General features: G+C 31.8%; 2 protein-coding genes across 3 annotated transcripts; one reads left to right on the top strand and one right to left on the bottom strand.

Moving 5' to 3' along the window:
• Window positions 7878-10984, top strand: LOC109355794. Of its 2 annotated transcripts, XM_019599016.1 has the most exons (4): window positions 7878-8043; window positions 8078-8426; window positions 8510-8705; window positions 10314-10984. In XM_019599016.1, the coding sequence occupies exons 2-4, from the start codon at window positions 8085-8087 to the stop codon at window positions 10787-10789; spliced, it is 1014 nt and encodes a 337-aa protein (XP_019454561.1). In that variant the 5' UTR covers window positions 7878-8043; window positions 8078-8084; the 3' UTR covers window positions 10790-10984. The 2 variants fall into 2 exon arrangements, with proteins under 2 accessions (XP_019454561.1, XP_019454559.1); XM_019599014.1 differs by having other exon boundaries at window positions 7878-8426.
• LOC109357427 (guanylate-binding protein 4-like) lies at window positions 13126-21616 on the bottom strand. Its single transcript, XM_019601388.1, has 17 exons — window positions 21403-21616; window positions 20520-20622; window positions 19787-19856; window positions 19629-19667; window positions 19413-19530; window positions 19265-19322; window positions 18924-18988; window positions 18738-18744; window positions 18577-18637; window positions 18397-18456; window positions 18258-18277; window positions 18101-18166; window positions 17013-17180; window positions 15586-15843; window positions 14854-15066; window positions 14214-14485; window positions 13126-13644 (listed from the first exon to the last, which is right to left on the bottom strand). Exons 1-17 carry the CDS (start codon window positions 21483-21485, stop codon window positions 13503-13505), a joined length of 1803 nt encoding a protein of 600 aa, XP_019456933.1. The 5' UTR covers window positions 21486-21616; the 3' UTR covers window positions 13126-13502.

The following is a 23185-nucleotide window of genomic DNA, read 5'->3' as shown; positions in this document are numbered from 1 at the left end:
AGACGTTCTTTGATAATCTTACCATTTTAAAGTATGTTATTCAATGTATCCTTTAAGAGTTTTATGAGGCATTCATGTACTCATAAACCTTAACATCATTTTTAACAAAAGTTTCTATTTTTTTCCAACTTGTTCCAAATCATGGTTTAAGGCTAAAACAAATAGAAATACATACATTATCATTTTTCCAAAACAAATCCTAAAGGTTCCTTTGATTTCATCATCATCCCATTTGGCTAAAACAACCAAATGCAAGTAATAAAACATTATAACAACTCTATGAACACAAGTTGTTCATGGTTTCAACAAAATATTTTCATAAGTTCAAGAACATCACCATTTTCGGTTTTAAGGAGAAAATGAGTTAGAAAGCGTTTTAGAAAATTTCAACGGTTGAATATGTTCTTGACATGCTCATGAACAACATACTTAAATCTCATCAACATCCATTGGTTTAATGTTGAGAGATCAAGGATTGAAGATGGGAGAAACAAATGAAGAATGAGAGAAAAAGATGAAGAGAGGATTTACCTTCTCTTAGAAAATTTTGCAAATGAAAGAGTGTAAGAGTGAAGTATGAAGTGTGAGGGTTTAAGGAGAGAAGGGAGATTTCCCTCTAGGCAATCATAAAAAAAATCTCCTAGGATGGCTAATGATGAGCTCATGAGATATTTGAGAAAGTGATGTGAGGTTTGCTTTATGGAAAAGCAAATTTCATATCCCAATGCGAAATGACCTCTTCGCGGACACGTGCGATAAACACGCCCGAGTATTATCGGCCAATACTCGATCAGGTATTATAAATCGTCCGATCTTAATATTCGATTAGAATTTCGGATTTCGACATTCCAAATAAAAAATATTTAGAAAATAGGTATGTGTGTACTCAGGGTCTATATTGACTCGAAATGAAATTACGAAGCCAATGGCGTGATCGGAATTCAATTCCGAGTTACATAACTCAAAAGCCACTTTTTGAGCCGTATCGGGCGAGATTCGGCCCTGACAGCGGTCCGAAACCGACTGTTTCCGAAAATCATGAAAATTTATTACCAAATTGGAATAGAATTACAAGACTAAAACTCAACTAGAGTTTCGTCTAATTCTTTACCGAAAACTCACAGAAATTCATTTTCGAAAATAAATTAACAACAATATTAATAAAATCTTATAATTCAAAATCGTAAAATTCGCGTTGTTACAACGAACATACCTCTAGACCTGATGAGTCTCAATCATATTCGAGTCTGATCATGATCATATAAAACTAGGTGAGCTAGTAGGGTTAAATATGTTTTCTCACTCAATTACCTGCCAAATATTCTATCACTTTAATATTCATGCAAAAAAATTATACCCTCATCATATCATTAGTTCATTTGTATTGTTGTTTGTAAGAGTGGTTATTGGCTTGATTAAAGTGAAGAATATAATAAGTTCAAGACAACCAAACCAAACATATATAAGATAAAGATAAAAATAATTTTGAGTGGTGCCTTGCCCAAAAAAACATAGAGGAATGGTGAAAATATATCAAACATGGGGAGAGTGTGGCACATGCTAGTCTACCTTTTTAACATAGGTAAGTCACTTTTCTCGTATAGTTAAGGAAATACTCCCTCCATTTTTTTGTATATGGTACAAAAAAATATACACTATTACACACCATTTAAGAAAATCATTTAATTTTCTAAAAATAATTACAATCAATGAATTATCACCCTTTAATATATTAAAAAATATTTTAAAACATAATAAGAATTTGACACCATATCACATGATCCTTAGATTTTCTTATATTTCATAACATTAGATACTCAAATTTTGTTTATAAAAGAGTACTCCATAACATATTATGAGCATCTTAATCTAGAATATGTTTTCAAAATTAAAGACATGAGAAGATAGTTGAAGTGATGACCCAACTATATATCTTTGGTAAAGCATGCATGAAATAGGGTCCTCCAAAAGTCTTGCTTTAATTTGGTGCAATGGATGGAACACAAACGTGTCCACCAATCCTATGTTGTCAAAGTGAGTGTCATTTCATAAATAAACTTCAAGAGGAAAACTCAAAAAAAAACAGTGATATTCATATTAGGGTTTTTTCTATCCAATGCACAAGGTGCAAATGATAGGAGTTATATATACCTCACAACTCACAACTAACCTAGTTTTTTTAGAGGACAAATCAATCGTCTTACAATGTGTATCATTCTATGTGGCATGAACTTGTGATTGGTCAAATAAATATGTATTCAAGTTAAAATTCAATTATTAAGTATTTTTCTAATCAATCACAGTTTTTGACACATGGAATAACACAAATTATGGGACAAAAAATGTGCTCCGTTTTTGTAAAGGTTAAGTAATTAAGAGAATGTGTTAACTTTTGTTAATAATCCCAATAATCTTTCTCTCTCCTCCTATGCACTTCCACTTCCATCATTGTCTCACTCAAACAAAGATATGATGCTATCATTTTTATGTGGATGAAGGTTGTCCCTCACCTTAATATTGGATATTAATTTCAAGTTTTTGTTGAATATTTTTTTATCATAAAAGTAAATATTTCTCTCAATAAACAAAGTTTTGTATGGATTGATTGAACCATGAAATAATGTTGGTTTTGTATTGTTGGTTTCCCCCCCATCATTTTAGGGTTGTTTGGTCCTTCCATGTATATATTATCTCTATTTGGTTGGCTCTTACATGTAAGGCTGCTTCTTTATGAGCTCTCTTTGTAGTCCTAGTTTTGTTACTTAGTCACTATCTATTAATATTTTTTCTTCAAAAAACAAAGAACCAAACTATAATGAAATCAAAGGAGGAATAATATAGTAGAAAAGAAGAAAGAATGAGGTGTTGTTTTCCTATCCATGGTTGGTGAAACTTTATCTAACTTTCATCATTGGATAAGGGCTATTCTCATTCTCAAGTATAGATCATATGTCTAAATAAAGTCATGTTGCCTTTAAAATCATTACTTTAGCTAAAGCTTTGTGTGTTTTAGATTTTTGGATTTTAAAGCAAGATACAATCCAATAAATGTCATTTTCAATGCTATTTTTTTTATATAAATAGATATAGATATTTAATACATTACCATATACACGTGACATAATTTTATTAGCTGAATGAGATGATTAATCTTCTTATAATAGAAGATACTTTATTCTTTAAAATATAATAGGATAACTAGAGGATCCCTTTGCATTCACTGAACAGATAATTAAATTGGAAAAAATATTATTTATCATTATTCTATAACATATTTTAGGAAATACTTTTATAAGAAGAAAATTAATTAGATAAAATTATAAAAACGAAAGAATCCGATTTTTTATAGTGTCTTTGTTTTCTGCATAATTAACTTTCATATTAATTAGGAGTGAACTTTCTTTTTCACTAGGCAATGCTTTATTTGATAGTGGCTGCATTTTTTACCAAATAAAATAAAATAAAATAATCAATAAAGAGGACATGCAATTTATATTATACTATTTTTGAGAAAAAAGTTGATTAAAGAATTAAATAAAGACAATCAAATCATTATTTATGGATATTTGGAATAAATATCACTATTACCGAGTTTTCCAATGCCAATATTTTTGTAACTAAAAAATTATTGAAATTGTTATACAATGGGTGTGTTTTGCCTATTCCATCCCTCTGTCCTTCAAGATAAGTCTTGTATTATGTAAATATAATTACAAGTGGTAAAAACAAATTTTAAAGTTCAATTTTTTTATTAATTTAAAATTAGATAAATTAATAAATTATAAAATCAAATTTTTCCTCATGTTTCAGTATTGGAAAGAAACTCAATTTTATTAAAGGAGAGGAAACTTGGGTGTAGGCTTGAGGAGGAATGAGATGATCTCAGATATCGGTTTGGTCTTTTAGATAATATAAAATTAAACATGTATTATTTTAAATAAATAATATATAAATGCTTCTAATACAATAATAAATATAAAAATATTATAAATTTATTGTTTAACTATTGCTATAATGTAAATTTTAAAAAATTTATATGACCAATTTGTTTAGAGTTGGTTAGAATCTCAATCTCTTTAAAAAGTAGGGTCAGATGTTTTTATATCTCAATCAATTAAGTTTTTTGAATCACATTTTATGTACCATTACTTATAATTGATTAAAAATATATAATTTAGTTAAAAATTTAATAATTAAATATTTTATGACTAATCAGACCCAATAACACACTTATTAACTAATCTTTTGGGTTAGAATATATTCTCCCCACTTGTCCAATCGAATCAGGTTGTGTGGACCAATTACTCATAAGTATGACTTTTATTGTCATGCATACCAACAAATAATCGAAACTAATTGAAGAAAATTAGTATGATGCCTTATGACAATATATAGAATATTAACCAATTAAGTTTTCTCATATATAAGGCAAATATTGAAGTCTTTGAACATTGTGATTACGTAACATGATGAATGAATGATAGTAATTTATTTCTTAGGTCTTGTTCCAAACAATAGATCTCAATCATAATAATGTATGATTTAATATGTATATATTAACAGTGTAAGTGTTTTTTACATTGTCGGTAAATCGTCTACCATTGACTCTCAAACAAAAATAATATAAATCAATGATAGATGTGAGTTTTTACATTGTCAGTGCATACTAATAACATAACGAAAACAGAGAAATAATGTATAATCAAATCTGATGAGATTCATACCATGTCACCCTTCCTTTTCAAGGGTTGAGATCTCAATTGTTCTTATCTACAATTATTAATTTGGATTTGAGTCTTACCTCTAGAACAAAAGAATCTATCAAAAAGAAAATCTAGTACTTAATTTTTCCATTAGAAATAATACATTGTAATAAAAGTAGTGGGTATTAATTATGTTGAGTTTTGCACGGAGTGATTATAGAATATTGTGATTTATCTTGGGTCAAAATTTCTATATATTCGTGTCATATTGATTTGTTTAATCGATATTGAGTCAAAAGTGTCAATAGGAAAAGCTCATTCAGTTCTTACACACGATACACAATTATTATAAAACTATTTCTTCAATAATACAAGGATACACAAATATAGATATGATTACTTTATATTGTCTCATTGTATTCGGCTATGAAAATGATATAAATAAAATAAAAAATTATAATTTATAAATTTTGAATCTATTTTATAAGTAATCTATTCGTATAAATGTGGGTAAGAAATCTAAAATAGATGTAAAGTATAAATAAATAGTCAAAGTTGGTGGGGTAACTCCGTTTTTTACGTCCTAACTTGGCACTTCCTTATTGGATAAGTTTTTCTATAATAGTATAGGATATTAATCTCTTTCGAGATTTATGTTAAATATTCGACTATTGAGAACGATACTTGTTGGGAGAGACAATCACATAACCTGAAAGATACCAAAAAAAATACATATGGTGTAACCAAACTACTGTTTTACGTGAAATTCCCTCCTATATTAGTGAATTTGAGACCTAAACTCAATATCTTGAAAGTATATTATTTAATCATGTAATCACAAAAGTATGTGTCTTTTGAATGAAAAAAAATAAGGAATGAAAATCTGAGACCATGGTGTGTGTATGCACATCCTGGATTTTAAAAAGAATTATCTATATTAGTTGTAATCTTACGATAAAACTATTTTTTTTATAAGTAAAATGACATGTTTCTTGAAAAATAAATAAACATTATTGTGTTGTATTATTTTATAATATTATGAATATGTAACTTAAGGAACTTTATGATTGTTTCTTCGAGACGAATACTCAACCACTTTTTTATTTGTATTGTTTGAGTTTAGTCATTTCTTCTCTAGTTTTGATATAGTAAAATTGATTGAATTTACAAAGTTTTATCCATGTGATTTTGTTCAACTGAATTGGTAATATTCGATAATCAATTTGAGACTTACAATATTGATATGCATAATAATGTTGAATTTGCTTCATTCAAATGAATCAATATTTTTTAAGATAAGTTGATTGAAAGTGGAAGATATAATGTTTACCTATTAGTTTATTCTGATCTTTTGAAGTTAACAATACAATTAAAGAAAGAGTTTTTCAACTATAAAAATTGTGAAAAATATGTTGCATAATCGAATGTGAGATACATGGATGAATGATTGTTTAATTTATTGACTTATATTTAGCGAGAAATGTTTAATAACATTGACAATGAATTGATCATTCAACGATTTCAAAATATGAAATTATATCAAGAATATTATGAATTACGTAATTTATTTAATTAAATATGTTTAAATTTTGTAACGTTGACATTAAAATTTTGTTTAACTAATTTTGAGTAAATACATTAACTCTTCCTTAGTTTTAGTGAAATTACACAAACCACTCTCCATTTTTTACACCTAAAAAAACTAATTTTTATACGTACATTACCTCGACTATCGCAGCATGAGAAATAAGTGAGATCTTTTAAACAAAAATGATGATAAGTGTAATTAGTTAAACAAAATATGATATATTATGGAGACAAGTTCAAATGGTATACGACTCAATACATTTTCATTATTTTTAGTTCATTATAAGATGCTTCAATAATTCTAAGGAGATATTGTTTAAATCACTTTTATACTATATTGTAACGAACAAAAAATAATCAAATATTGACTTGTATAGTATTTATACTTTTTCTCATAATATATCATTTTTTAACTTAATTGTACTTATCACTTTTTTGTTTAAAAATCACATTTATTTCTTAGAGAGAGGTAGTCAATATAACATATGTATAAAAATTATAAGTTTTTTGTAGGTATAAAAATGGAGGGATGATTTTTTTAATTTCACTAAAACTAATGAGAGTATTAGTGTAATTTACTCTCTTAATTTTTAACATATTCTATCTATGCACTGACAGTGGAAAGATTTATACACAATTAATACATCATATGCCCTGCATTTAGATTACCTTTTTTTTAAAAGTCAATGATTATTAAAAATGAATGATGTAGTGATAATATAAAAAAACTCGTATGTTCTTAATGTATACATCTTTTCTCTATAACTAATAATAATCTATAATATATAATTACATATAAATGCAAAATTTTATATAATTATATTCACTAACATTTCTCCATCTTTTTCTCGACTGAAGTAAAATAAAATAGAAGAGTAGTGTTTCATTTTTAAAAAAAATTAAGTCAACTATTCCATTTAATTTCCGAGTTATTGTGGTTTAACTATGTTTAACATGATTAACCACAATTTATTAGGTTCAAAGCGTTGTAACTTAGATGTGATTAAGACCGCAAACTAGACTTGTTTTCAAATCTTCTATTTTACAAGGAAAAATGTATGTATATAAACGTATGAGTTTTATGCACTATCGTTATATCACATACAATTCATATTTAATTATTATTAAATTTTCAAAGAAATTAATATAAATAAATGACGAGTGGTATACTGAATATGTATCATCTTTACATTGATATTACATAGATATTATACTTTATTTTATTGTGGTTAACTATTTTTATAAATATAAGTAAACTCATTAAATAACATTATCCAACCATTAATTTCATAATACAAGGTTTTCTATTAATATAAGCTAAAAAAATCATAGTAAAGTTGTAAAAAATTTCAATTTAATTTTAGTCAACTATTTTCTATAAATATATAAAGATAAAGACAGTGAGCAGTTTATAAAATATGAAAGCAGCCCATAGAATGAGGGGGGCAAATACGGTAATTCAGAGGCATCTAAATCCACTATTCCACCACGCACGAAGAATACGCGTGACAATTACTCTCTTCATTTAATATAAATACTTCACCTTCTTCTTCTTTCTTCTCTCTACTTACCCATTCAACATAACTCACCAACCGTTCGCCGGAAACAAAAAAGAAAAAATGAATCTCCGCCACCGTTTTCATTTTCTCATAATCAAAACCTAACCTAATTTCACTTTTCAATTCATGTTAATTTCTATATAAAATTCAATTTCTTCAATTTGAACTTAATATAGTGAAGGAATCTTGAAAGTGATTATTGTAAAGAATCATTAGCATGCATTATTATAATTCAATGAAGATTCAGCCGATAGATTCTAAAGCGGAGGAGGAGATGAGTGTGGAGGTGGTGAAGCCGGTGGCGAGGTCGAGGATAAAGCGTCTCTTTGAGAGGCAATTTTCCGTTCTGAAATATTCAGCCGCCGCCGATAAGATCACCGCTGCCGGAGATGGCGTCGATAAAGGATCCGGTGATTTTGAACCGAGCTCGGTGTGTTTGGCAAAAATGGTGCAGAATTTCATGGAAGGAGGGAATCATGATAAACACTCTGTTTCTAGTAACTGCTTCAATGGAAACTGTGATTATGGTTCCGATGCTGAATCAGAAACTTATTCTTCTTCCACTGAAGCACTCAAGGTATATTTATTTATTTTGATTTTGATTTTTGATAATTGAAGAGTTTTTGTTTGTTTGTTAATTACGAATTTGAATTTGGACAGGGTTTGGTGGCATGTGCGAGTGTTTGTGAGAGGAATTTGCTTGCGGATACTGCAAAGATAGTTGAGAAGAACAAGGTGATGTGTAAGAGAAAAGATCAAGTTTGCAGAAACGTTGTGACTGAAGGTTTAATTGCATTTGGATATGATGCTTCTGTCTGCAAATCTCGCTGGGAAAAATCCCCTTATTATCCTTCTGGTACTTTTCACTTTTTCTCTCTTTCTTTACTATCAAAAATAGTTGAAGTAGATATATTAAACTTTACATTTTTCATAGTCAAACATTCCATTTCTCTTTATATCCATAGTGATTTTGGTTAGAGATAGAGATTGGCATTGTACATTTAGAGGTTTTAGTGGATCAAGATGTGTGTTGGGATATCTGATGAAGAGAGAATCATGCTGGTAATGGTTCAACTATGGAGGAGGCCAGACACTTTGTCCATGTGACTCTACGCTAGGCTAGGCGCGTGGACCTCAACTCATTGTCCTCAACTGACCACCTAGGATCTATACTTCTGGTCCATGACTTAACTTATAAGGAAAACTTTTATTGAACTATGTATTAAATGCCTTAGATATCTCGTTTGTCCATTCGCGAAGCTTAACATTATCATCTAGTCCTCAAATAAATGTAAGGAAAACTTTCATTGAACTATCATGTAATCGCCGCGGATAACTTGTTGTCTACTTGTTTTGTTCCTCTTGCATTTTTGGTAGGCGCGTGGACCTTGATCTAATTGTGCGGCTCAAAATCAAGATAAAGCTTTTACTTAACTACTAGTTAATTGTCCCACATAACTCTTTCTATAGTTGTTTTGCTCCACTTGCATTTATGGTAGTCGCGTGGACCTCACCTAATTGCCTCATCCATAAAATAAGATAAAGCTTTTATTGAACTACTAGGAAACCGCCTCGGAAGTATTGTTTCCAACCGCTTTGCCCCACTTACATTTATGGTAGTTGCATGGACCTTGGCCAAGGTGAAACTTTTATTGAACCACTAGTTAAAGTATCATAAATATCCTGAAAGTATCGCTTCCAACCTTTTGCCTCACTTACATTTATGGTAGTCATGTTGACCTCATCCTAATCGCCCGATCCATAAAATAAGATGAAGCTTTTACTAAACTACTAGGTATTTGTCTTGGAAATATCGTGTCCAACCATTTTGCCTCACTTACATTTATGGTAGCCACGTGGACCTAGGCCTAATCGCCCAATCCATAAAATCGATAAAGCTTTTATTGAACTACTAGGTAACCGTCTTGGAAATATTGTTTCCAAACACTTTGCCTCACTTGAATTTATGGTAGGCACATGACCTTGACCTAATCGCCCAATCCATGAGAGAAGGTAAAAGTTTTAATCAACTACTAGGTAATAGTTCCCAAAGTGTCATTTACAAACATTTTGCATGCCTCGCTTACTTTTACGGTAGTTGCGTGAACGAAGACCTTATCGCCCGACATATCTCATTGTGCAGTCATTTTGCCGCACTTAACTTGAAGGTCGCTGCATGGACCTCAATCTAATCACCTCGTCCATAACACAAGATATTATGAAAACTTTTCATGAAAATCTAAAATTGTGCGCTCATATAGACACAAGCAAGCGTGGGTAAGTTTAAGATGAGATATTTGTGTAAAGACAATAATATTATGAGTGTGGATGAGTATTGATGTATTTTGTATTTTGGGCTGGAGTGCAGATATATTATACACATATATTGTCAACTTTGTTCTACAATAATAGATATTATTATGTCTTGATGACTTATTAATGTTTACTTAATTGTTGGATGCAGGGGAATATGAATACATCGATGTGATGATTGGAAAAGAGAGGGTACTAATTGACATTGACTTCAGAGCAGAATTTGAGATTGCTAGATCAACCAAGGCATACAAGGCCATCCTTCAAAGTCTCCCTTACATATTTGTTGGCAAGTGTGATAGGTTGCAGAGCATTGTAGCCATTGCATCTGAAGCAGCAAAGCAGAGTTTGAAGAAAAAAGGCATGCCTGTTCCTCCGTGGAGAAAACTTGGATATGTCAAAGCAAAATGGCTCTCCACTTATATAAGAACCACAATTACACCCACCTTCCTTGATCCACAAACAAACAAAGAGGAAACGAAAAAACAGCATCAGCTGAACAAATCGGTGTTAACTTCCGGTGTAGAGGATAAGGCGAAGATGGTGGTGGTTCATTGGAAGTTGCCGGAGGCGAAGCCGAAGAGCATACAATCTGGTTTGGCTGCTTTCTTTGCTGAAAAATCATAGAAGTTTTGATATAGTTTCTTACCCTTATGAGTCTTTTTTATAATTAAACTTTAATTCTCTAGAATGAGAATTTGATCAAATCTTGTATAACTGTAACAGCTTTCTAGCTCTATCCCCTTATGCTTTTTTTAATGCGAGGGATGATGGGTTTAATGTTATACTAATATGAAATTATAAATAAATAAAGTTGATATATGTTGTTACTAATTATTAGCAAAATTGAGTTGTTGGTTGATTCTTTAAGCATTTGATTTTAGGGAATAGAGTATGTTATGTTATAAGGAGATAAGTTATCTCCCTCAACCATTAAAATTATCACATGTGGCTTATTTAATCATTTTTTACAAACATATTTATAAAACTAAACAAAATAATACGCATGTTATGGTTTTACTGACCAGAGCAGAGAAGTTATCTTCTTATACGAGGATATACTTTATTCTCTTGATTTTATGGGTATTGCTATTGGTTTAAGTGCAATTGGGGGAAGAGGGGATTCTGACAACTATGCATAGATAGATAATTTGTAGATTACTCCTTTTTTCATTGAAGCTTCACATTGATTGTTATTCTTTTCTTCACCATGAAGAAATGGAAGTTGATGAAAAAATTATCATAAGATGCTTCCAAAACAAACAGTTGAAATAAGAAAGAGTATTTTGTTTGTAATCATGGTTGATGCTTTTGCTTGCATTAAATTTCATGATAATACTATGAAAAAATCACAACTTGTTTCTGTTTTTGATGTTTTAAACAACAACATAAATTGTTACTTCAGTTTTGTGTCATGGGTTGTCCATATCCTAAGCAAAATGGGATGACCTCATATGCACATATGGACAAAATCATTTTGTCCTTATTTTAAGGAATGGGGATCACATACTTAAAAAAGTATCTTAGACTGATAAAAAGTAGTCACATACTTAAAAAAAAATAAAAAATAACATTTTTATGTTATTTAGTGGAATATAATTGGTTTGGGACATAGAGACAGAAGATTTTGGGGACAGAGGATCCTAATTCGATTTAAAGGTAAAAAACAATCGATAGAAATCACTTTTCTCATTTCCATATTACTTTTAATAAGATGATTGGCCAAAGACATAAAGACATATTCGTTTTGGATAGATCCATTCGAAAACAATGATGTGCCATCCTTATTGAAAGTGACGTTTGAACACATAAATCCATATAAAATGTTTCTAAAAGTGCTTTGGAAATTGATATTCCCATTCCCATTTTTATTGTCCTATTTGGTGATGTAAACTGCATTATGTCATAACACAATAAAGCATGTGGATCCACGTAGTGTCTTGGAAATTATACTGTACAGTTCCCATCACTATTTCACTATTCAGGTGCGACAATTCTATGCCTTTCTACCTTAACTCCACATTTATCAGTGACTCATTCATATAGCTGAAAGTATTTGTCACTGCTCAAATATATATTCAACTCCTTTTATTTAAAGAACTGTTACACCACTATTGTCTATATCTTTTTATTACTTTTTTTTGTACTATCAAGCTCACGTTTTTGGGTAAAAGATTAAAAAATTTCGAGTTCGTGGCTGCCCCTCCAAATTAAAGTATTCCCAAGAATTGAATCATCGATCTTGGGATCCAGTGGAGCCTTACACCACTAGATCAACACATTTTTTGTTTTTTTATTACCTTTTTATCACTACACTATATTTTACCAACAAATGTATAGTTCAATTGATGTAAGTTATTTTATTTTTTTTAGTACTACCAATAGTATTCTCCCACTCTATGAGTAAAGAATTAACCCTTTTCGGGGTGTGTAGTTGTTCTTCCGACAAGTGTCGTTCATAGAAATTGAACTATTGACCTTTTAATCATCATACAGATCTAACAGGACTTTACATCACTAGATCAATACATTGTTAGTAAATTATTTTAATTTAACTACATATCTTGACTTTAAATCCTTAAAAATAATCTTACGACTAAAGTTGCATTTGGTGTAAAGAATTTTAACATCTAAAATGATCATATCACTCAATTATGGTTGTATCTTGCTAAAGGATGATATCTATAGTTTTGATCTTATATGCAATCATGCTGAGACTAAGATCGAAAAACCACATTCCAATACTAACTAATTTTCGATCTTAGTCTCGAGCGTTCGTCTGCATGAGGAATACCATGTTATTGAGTATGCTAGAGAATGGACAAAGGGTTTTTATGTGGAATCATCTATGGAGGCATCAGACGGAGGCACATGTTGAATCGAAATCCGAATGAGGTGGTGGTGGTGGTGATGGTAGTAGATGTCGTGGTAGAGGGTTACTAGTGAGAAAGCAGAATAAAGAATAAAGAATTAACCTCTATTTCCTTTCTTGTTTCATTGTACTTGTCACAAGTTAACACATGATGGTGTCACAACATATGTATCTAAATCCAATTTGCTACAAATTCTTGACATAAACAACACATGTTGTTGGCAGCACAAAACATTTTAGAATGCACATAAGCTCCCTACTTAGTGGTACTACAACTTGGTTGTTGTTGTTTGTTTAAGTTACACAAGCTGGTTTTTTCGGCTAATAATGATCAGCCTCTGAAACTTTTCGATAATTCGGCGCAGGGGAGCTCCATGTGCAAAAAAAGAAAAAGCTATAGCTGGAAGGGATGAAATTATGAGGAGTATACCAAAATTCTTGAAGACATGCTGCAACATGTTCATAGGTTCAATCTGATCTCGGCCGATTTTGAGCATCTTTGTTGCGGCTGTATAAAGGTAACAACCACTGCGATCCATGTTTCCTTTTCCCGAAACACCGCCAATAAAGAATTAAAAATGACAGGATTACGCCGAGGGGAATAGCCCATCTGTTTCAATTAACACAAGGTTATCATATAATATGAGTATCGATAAGAAAACTACTAAGAGACATTGTTCAGAGAAAATAAGGAAACAGGTAATGAGAAGAAAGAAGAAACAAATGATATAAGTCAGAAATCCAAAAAAAACAAACCAGATTGTTGAAAACCTCTTGGTTCTACTTCGGCAGTTAACATTTTCAACGAGTTGTGTATTAGATTAATGGGAAAATTTCATTGAACTCTATGAGGTTTACCTTAATTACACTCGCCATATTTACTTTCAAAAGCTACACTTACCATAAGGGGAGGGGATGAATGTAAAATGATGTTTGAATCTCAAAAAATATCGGCGTAGCTTTTTAAAAAAGAGGAATTCCGAGTGTAATTAAGTCAAAGGAAGAATGCAACATTAGCAGCTGTAAGAAGTCACAAGACGACACGACAAAACTTATATTGCATACAATGAAATGGATCTCGAGAGCAATTCAAGAAAAGGTTTCAACTTATATAAGATACTTGAACTTCGTCATATCTTGGAAATGCGGAATGAAAATGCCAAAATGGTAGGATTTTACCTGTCAAGATCAAGGACCGGGCTATAAACAAGAGTTTCCCAAGTTGCAACTATAAAATGCCAAATCGGATTATAGTAAAGTGACTCTGCTGACCAGAACATTCTGGTGTAGGTCTCCAGAAATACGAAAAGTATCCATGCTCCAATTTCAATCAAAAAGAACTTTATAATAAAGCGGCCAACCACCACCATGACCAGGGAGAACGCCACCAACCAATTAAAAAGCCTGTGGTTGTACTCCTTTATAAATAGCGACCGAGACTTCCCCAACATCTGCTTATTCATTTTGTGACATCAAAGGTATGTTAAACATATGAAACACTTTGCAAAAATTATTAACTAGAATAACTTATTTGCTTCATTGAGAGGTTTAACAATTCCTCTTTACATGAAAAATGTCTACTATGTACTAATTAGAATGTCAATTCAGAACATATATGGAATGTTGTCATATTTTCATTAACAATAGAGATCGAGACAGATGCATAAAGTCGGAAACAAAAATCACTTCTATGTTCTAAACTTAGGTCCATGAACTCTCCAGAGTTCGGTTTTCAAGTGAAATATATATTAAAAAAACAAGATTATGAACCACAAGTAGCAATGTAAAAATACGACAAAGACATGTTATTATGCCTGACCTTCATCATGCGTTGCTCGTAGTTTATTTTTGAAGGTCCAACACACTCATGCTCGAAACTATGATTGCATTTCAGGAAACCTGCATTAAATTTCGCCATAGAAGGAAGCCTGAGAACTTGGAGTTGATCCATCATGTCCTCGCATTTGGTGTACAATCCTTCACAGAGCTTTGAAGATTGATATTCATTTTGCATAATGATATTCTTATATACCTGCATGGTTTTCCTTAGTAAATGACTAAATGCCGATTTTTCAAAGTAAATATAAGCTTGAAATTGTCATCATATTCAAATTAAGGCTGCTTTTTTATATTGGTTGTAGTAAAAAGATATTTACGATCTCGGCTTCATCTTGACAAAACTGATAGAATCTGGTTCAGATTAGAGATGCGAACTGAATATTATTAATGGAAATCACTGAATAAATCGAATTGTCTACGTAGTTGAGAGACCTAGAACTCTCCCCATGCCTCACTGAAGCTCTCTAGATACATAAATTATCACTCTTGCTGACTTTGTCCGAAACAGGAAGACTCAAATAACAAGATTGGGTCTAAATAAACTATTTTTTACAACAAATCCAACACTCGAAATATAAAACCATAAAGATATATTTGATAAGAGAAAATCATACTACTAACTTTTGCTACTCCTTTTAAATGCTGATTAATTTTCCAATGAGCCAATTTTATTTTTCAAGTACCGAATGCACTATAAACGTTCAAGCAATACCTTCTGTATTTCTTCATCGAGTTGTAAGACTGATTTCTTAGCATGGTGGCGGCCAAAATGTTGCTGATCAAAGGCTTGCATGGCTTCATCTCTAGACCTATCGTGAGACTCTCGTAAAGATTCCTCTAGAAGAGGTAGAGGCAATGCTACCATCTTTTCACTGTATAAATTAACACATCTCTCGAGAATACCCTTGTTGAAAACCTCCACAAGAGATCCAGTTGATGGAATCTCTCCTTTGTTCAAGGCGCCAAGTATCTATATGGAAATATCAAGACCAAATCAATTTAATGAAGATAGACAGAACAAACTCACATAATCCTAAAGCAGAAAAAGAAGAGCTAAGTGTATCAGGAAACCAAAACTCAGTCTCAAATAGTAAATGAAGTTTCTTTTTCTCAACAAAGCTCAAATTCTATGAGTTAATGAAGTAGGTGTATCAAAAAAGAGTTTTTGAACAACTTATAGGTGCAAGTTAAATGACAAAAAGTTGAAATTTTGAGACATCAATTATCAAGATAGTAACCAAGATACTGTTTTCCTCATGCTAAGTCTCCTCGGCTATGCCCCGATAAATAATGTGCACCTTACTAATTTTATTATTGATATTCATAAAAATTTGAGGGTTGCTTAGTAGTTTTGAAAAATAGTAAAATAATGTGCACCTTACTAAACTTCAAGATTTAAGTGTTTCTAAAATATGGAGTCATATTGTTTCTTCTACTTTCAACCCATAATAACTTAGAATAGCATAAGTTCAAAGTTTGGTTTCTATTAGTCATCATTATATTCCGCCTCCATAAAAACTTCAAACCAAAAACAGAACTTCTCCATAGAAAGTTCCATTAGTTCAAACATTTTTTAATCTTACATGAAAATTCAATAAAATATACTGAAAAAATGGCAATACATGAGTCACTAGCAAGCATATTAAGTAAAACAAGGGGACCATGATGTGTAATACATTGGCGCAATCACAAGTCATTATACTAACAAGACGTTGGTCTAGTAGTGTAAGGCCTCACTAGATCCATAGAACGACCAAAAAGTCAAGGATTCGATTCCTGGGAGCGACACTTGTTGAGAGGGGCAACCACGCACCCCGAAAGGGATTAGTTCATTATCAAAAGGTGAGGGGATACTATTGGTAGTACCCCAAAAAAATAACAAGTCACTATGCAAAAGACAGAAAGTGAAACAACAATGAGATTCATCATTCAGATATATTTTGTGTTACTTAGATTAATTTGTTGATCCTGATTCTACTCTACAATGACTTTGAGATAAGGTACATACATATTCCTCCGTAGAGGTCCTTCATAGACTTATTATTTAAAGAAACCACATAAGTTAGAAGCTTTGGTTCAAAAATTAAACGGTGATTACTTTTATTCTTTAATTTAAAGAGAATGTGCAAAACCAAGTACCTGTTCCAAGAAGGCAACAAATTCCTTCCCATTTAGAGATTTTCCCTGCACAATCTTTGGACGGATTATGCTAGCCACAAGCTCTTTTAGTTGGTCCCTTTTCTTAACATATAATGGATCAAGTTCACCATCATTCATATCACAAAGCTTTGTCCTCTGAAGATGCGGCTGTTAAGTCGAATTTCAATTATCAACTAGGCCAACCAATGCAGTGATTTTAATAAAAATCATATATTACATCTAGTATAGCAAGAACCTTTATCTAAAAATAAAAATATATGAATGCATTCATGAGCAAGTAGGAGGATTAAGGATGCAAAGAAACATATAGATACCTATTACTTGAAATAAGAATTATATTCATGCATTAGAAATACTACTTTCAAGACTGACATCGGAATAACGAAAGTCATAATGCCTTGAAAAGGTCAATATATTTGCAGTCACTAAGGGTCTGTTTGCGAGTTACATTTTGGAGGGGAATGAAAGGAAAACGAAGACTTTAGAGCCATGAAATACATTGTGAGATGACTCTGAAGCCTTCTTTTTCCCTTTATTCCCCTCCAAAATCCAACTTGCAAACAAACCCTAATAGGATTAGAATTTCTAACCTCTAGTGATCTACTAATCATGAATGAGACATTGGAATTGAAAGGGTCAATATATTACTGTCCTCCACAGATGACAAAGGACTTAGTTTTGATGGAAATGGTTCATCTGGTATGAGAATATCATAATGTTGAATTTGCATAAGATAATAAAGAAAACGACTTAGGTAAAATGGCAATGTCGGATAAATTAGTGAAACGTTGCTGTCTTTATTTGCCATATGACAACTACGAACTTAGACTTTGCTACCATGATGGAATTAAATGTCGTTAGATAAGTTCCAATTTCCTTGTCACTAGATAAGTTCCAATTTCTTGTCACTAGATAAGTTCCAATTTCATAATCTTTCAAATACAAATTAACTACACCAACCTACAGCCAAAGCTCTAGGAATAGAATTCAGGGCAAAATAACTCCATATAAGGGTTTGAAATGGTAAAGAACGAAAGATATTTTAGAAGTTCGGGAAAGACACATACTTGTGGTAAGCTAAAGGCTGTACTGTTGTCGCCCATTATAGCCAATGAGTCTCGGATCTGATTGACCTGATGACGTAAACTTTTAACGTAAACATTCAGTTCCAGAGTAGTAATATTTGACTGATAATAAGAAATTGAATTCCAGATGCGAAAATACCATATCAATATTTTTGTCCCCTGCAATTTAATAATAATAAAAATTAGCCTACCATCAGAAAATATGCTTCATAAAATAAGAAAAATCATTTTGTGAATGAAGTTAATTTCAGTCATAGGCCATAAGCAATGGTACTAACCATCAGCATTTGGGACTCGTCGGAGAGCTTCATTCACCATTTCTTGTACCGATTTTCCTTCTGTAGCCAATCAAGGAAAATATTACTATCCAATGAAGTGCATGTGATGAACATCGGATAGAAAAGGTAGCAGACAAATTGCTGATATATGAACATATACGAGGTAAGTATTTAACTTACGCAAAAAATCACGCTGGATAAGCCACAAGAGCTTAGCAGGTTCAAATGCAACATCTTGGCCCTAACCATTTAAACAAAAAATCAAATCAACTTCTGAAAAGTTTATGGGGAAAAAAATTTGATTTGCATAAATGGTTATGGTACTAAGGCCTTTGGATTACCTTCACTCTATTCCAGCACACAAAAGTTGCAAATTGCGATGTGTTGAATTTGCAAATCAAACAGATAGGTTAGTAACAAGTAAACGAAGAAAAACTTGGTTATAAGGCCATATTAAAAAGGGTAGGAGAGAGAAATTGATAATACAAATGATATCAAAAATATAAAAAGCTCATCAAGATGCAAACCTTCCATAAAATTCTTCAGCGAGCTCAACCGCAAAAGAGAGCCGAGAGATGTCAGCTTCACGTATCTTGATACACAAAGACAAAAACAATTTAACAAGGCCTCAAAATGGTTTAAATGAGACAATTGCTGTTTATTCTTCAAAACTTTAATTGAAAATTGATACCAGAAAACCGGCATAGACAGTCAAATCTACTATTGTAATTGTAATACAACAAAAGGTAAGGTTTTGATCTCTCCAAGTTCTTAACACTTAATACGGCACATTATATTTGATCCAGTCTTCCAGTTTTGTTTAGGTATAAATTACTTGTTAGGGGTAGGGGTGGAGGTGGTAACTAACCGTCTCCGGCAGATTATAGATAAGCACAGAACTCATGACATTTGCTAGAGCAAATATCCTGCAAAAGACAAACACAAGAAATGTCAACTGAAAAATAGTATATAACTATCAACATAAGCTGCAGTTTACATGCTCAGACAGCAATTACCGATCATCATATACGTTTGACTTTCCGATGCTTTCGAATCCTTCAGTATCAAGGTAAAAGACAGAAGTTTTTACTCCATCAATATCCATCTCTATAGGAGTTCCCCAAATCCATATTCCTGAATGACATAAACCAACAAAAAAACATAAATTTAAAAGGATAAAATCTAACTTCGATCAAGCAAAACCATGATAAAAAATGTCAATATCCATCTACCTTTTGTCTTAGTGTCACGCATGTGCCCAACACCAAACCCTGAAATTTACAAGCATATCAGTTTACGTTAATTCCTTAATAGCTATCAAATTTTGACTGCAGGATGTTCCTATTAGTAATGAGGGTAAAAAAAATTATAGTAGCTGTAAAAGATGAACCTTCATCACAGGAAAGAGAGAGAAGTTGATTAAGCAAAAAAGATTTTCCGGAGCGGTACGGTCCAATCACCTGATAAAAACAACCGTGACATGATTAAAGTAGAAGCTAAAATGGATAAACAGCGAGCTAAAAGAACAAACTTTCTTCATTATGAATCACACGTCGAAGTTATCAAACTGATGTGCAACACTATATATACAAAAATATCCATTACAAGATAAGGCATGGTTCCACAACTAAAAGAAAGGCACTTATCTACAACATTTAAACTAGCTACAAATTCTCAAAAAGAAGAATTGCAAGAGTAGAAAATATTCAGACACAGCATGATGGGGAAAATATAAGGACCAGAAACTTTGGTAGAATTTTTTATGGAGCTTCCATAAACTCTAATTCCTAACTTTTATGAAGTTTTTCCATCTCACCTTTACGGAAAGAAAATAATACTTAGCATTAAAATATGTAAACTTCCATTTTTCGACTTTCAACAAAACTTTGCATTGTAATATATACAAAAGGTTAGTTTATACAAAATATGTTGTCAAACCATGTATATCAATCAGTGAGAAAGCCAGTTCACAATAAACCAGCGATAAACTTGGGGGAAACTGAGTTTTCAATGTGGGTTATATTAATCAACATGATGATCACTAGTTCACTACATCGTAAAGCCACATCACTCGATCATCACTCCACAAAAAATATATTGTTTAAATTTTCACATAAACTTACTGCCACGGAAGCGATGGGATTTGTTATCTTCTCAATAGCCTCCAAGCCTTCTCTCGAAAGACGAAGTTTTGTATGACCAGGAGCAGGTTCCACAATGGGAAAGCTGTTCAAACAAATATTTGGCAAGAATAAGAATAGCTTACAACAGAAGAAACTCGGTCAAACAACACCAAATAAGTGAACAAAACAAAAACAATGATTACAACAGAAGCAACATAAAAATTCAGTCACTAATCACTATCATAAAAAATCAATAAACATAACAACAAAAGGGCACAATCTCAAAATATTCGGTAGGGTACATAAGCTCAACCTCCAGACAATTAACAAATACACACTATACGTTCGTTTCGGCACCACTCTATCACTCCAATGCAAAGCCAATTCTACAACAAATCTACATAACACCCAACTGAGATAAAATATTCACCGGAATGTTCTGTCCATGCCGTCGATATAAGTCTATAGTGTCCCCCTTTTTATTCGTATTCTGAACGATCAACTAGTTAAGTACTAACTTGGCACATACATAGCAATCTCAGTAACTAAATTGGTGGACATTGTCAATCTCAGAGACTAAAGTGTGGTTTTATACATTTATCTTCTAACTACTGAGGCATTGTAGAATAGAATCAAATGTGTAAGAAAGTGTGCACTTTGAAGTGCCCATGATTCATAGCATAATGACCCAATAATGAAAGCATGATACGAAATGAATTCGGTGGATCAAAACAATAAAAATTTCAACTTTTGCAAACATGAAGCATAAAAAACAAAACTTTTTAGCTTCCAATGCTTAACAATTACCAGATCTCATAAATTAAACATATCACAAACTTTGATATTCAAACAATTCAGAAAGAGAGAGATATGAATGACTTACGGTTGGTGAAAATTCAGAATTTGAGAGGAGCCAGATGAAAATATGGAAAAGAAAAAGAGTAAAAGAAGAAAAAGGGTATCCATGAAAGCTTGTATTGTATGAATATGCGAAATGTGGGGAAAGAGAGAAATGAGGGAGAAGAAGCAATGATGAATAGTAATAATGAAAAAGATGGGGTTAATGTATCAAACTAAGTTAAACAAAAAAAAAGGGATCTGAATTCTGAAGTGAGTTAGTAACTGAGAAGACATTGGTGTTCTAAGTCTTTTTACTTTTTGGCTCATGATAGATAACTCAACCTTACTAGCTCACTCGATTTGGCTTAATTCGGTCGGGTTTCATTTGGTTCAGATCAGGGTTTGGTTCAAAAAATTACAACTGATCAATCTTATGATTAGGTAAGAAACAATCATAATTTGACCCGATATGTGTGCATATTTAAAAGAGTGACATCTCTTTCGTCGAAAGTATCATTGATCTCTACTTTTTTTTTATCATATATACATGATTAATAATATATATACACATATCATTTCATATGTCAAATTACATATTCGTAATAATAAGTAATATTTATAATAATTTATCTAAAAATTAGATACATTATATTTAATTAGATATAGGGTCGAAGTCTGATTCAAAGACTGACTCAGGTGACATTTGGTATCGGGTTATCTTCGGATCTAGGCTTCATTTGAGTTAAAAAATGACCAGATCAACATTAGGGTCGGGTAAGGAACAAACCTCACCCGACTCAACCCACATTTTAAGGGTGAACATGAGTCAAGTAAGGTTTGTCCCTTATCCGACCCTAGACTCGAAGTAAACCCAACCCCAAATATCGACCACGTCAATCCTTGAACCTAAATTTGATCTTAGACTCGATTAAATATAATGTATATCTATTTTAGATAAAGTGTTGCCAATATTGTTTATTATCATGAATATGTAAAATGATATATGAAATCATATATGTAAATATATTGTTAATCATGTATATATGATGAAAAATTATAAAATCAATGATATTTTGACTAAATAGATGTCATTACTCTATACATATATACAAAAAATGAAGAATGAGTGAGCATGAGACTCGGTGAGTTGGATCATGTTTGTCATTCAACTATCCCTATATATATTGATTGGTCTAATTTTTAAAGTCGGCGCTAAACCCATGAGACTCAACCATATTCAGGTTCAATCATGATTGGGCTAAACTAGGTGAGCGAGTAGAGTCAAGTCATACTCAATTCTATGGTCCATGCTTACTCATAGATAGATGTTCCAAAAGCAACACCATCAGTTATTCGGTTGTTCAATTTTATTTTTTTTGGTTTTTTACAGGTATCCTCGCACTGATTATTTAATTTTTTTTTGGTTATTCAAATTAATCACACAACTCATCATTTTAGGCAATTTATGATACATATTAGAAAAACCAAATTAGTAATTCAAATGTTGATTGACATAGGGCTCCTCTAAGTGTTCTAGTAGGTGAAATAACTATATGACGCATTTTCAATGTGCTTGGAGAGCCTATTGACAATTTAAGTATTGCAGACACTCGCACAAGATCGATTTGCATTAACCTTATACAATTATATACAAAATTACCCATTTTTAAAACTAAGATTAAAGTAGTCGATCTTTTAGCTCCCTATGGTCATGGAGGAAAAATAGGACTTTTCGTTAGAAGTGGGATGGATAAAACAACAGTACAGTACTTATTATGAAATTCATCAATAACATTAGTAAAGCTCATGAAGGTGTATATGTTTTT

This window comes from Lupinus angustifolius, chromosome LG09, assembly GCF_001865875.1.
Source record: "Lupinus angustifolius cultivar Tanjil chromosome LG09, LupAngTanjil_v1.0, whole genome shotgun sequence".
NCBI classification, from domain to species: Eukaryota; Viridiplantae; Streptophyta; class Magnoliopsida; order Fabales; family Fabaceae; genus Lupinus; species Lupinus angustifolius.
Note: the sequence above shows the minus strand (reverse complement) of the source record. Positions and strands in the feature narration are given on the sequence as shown.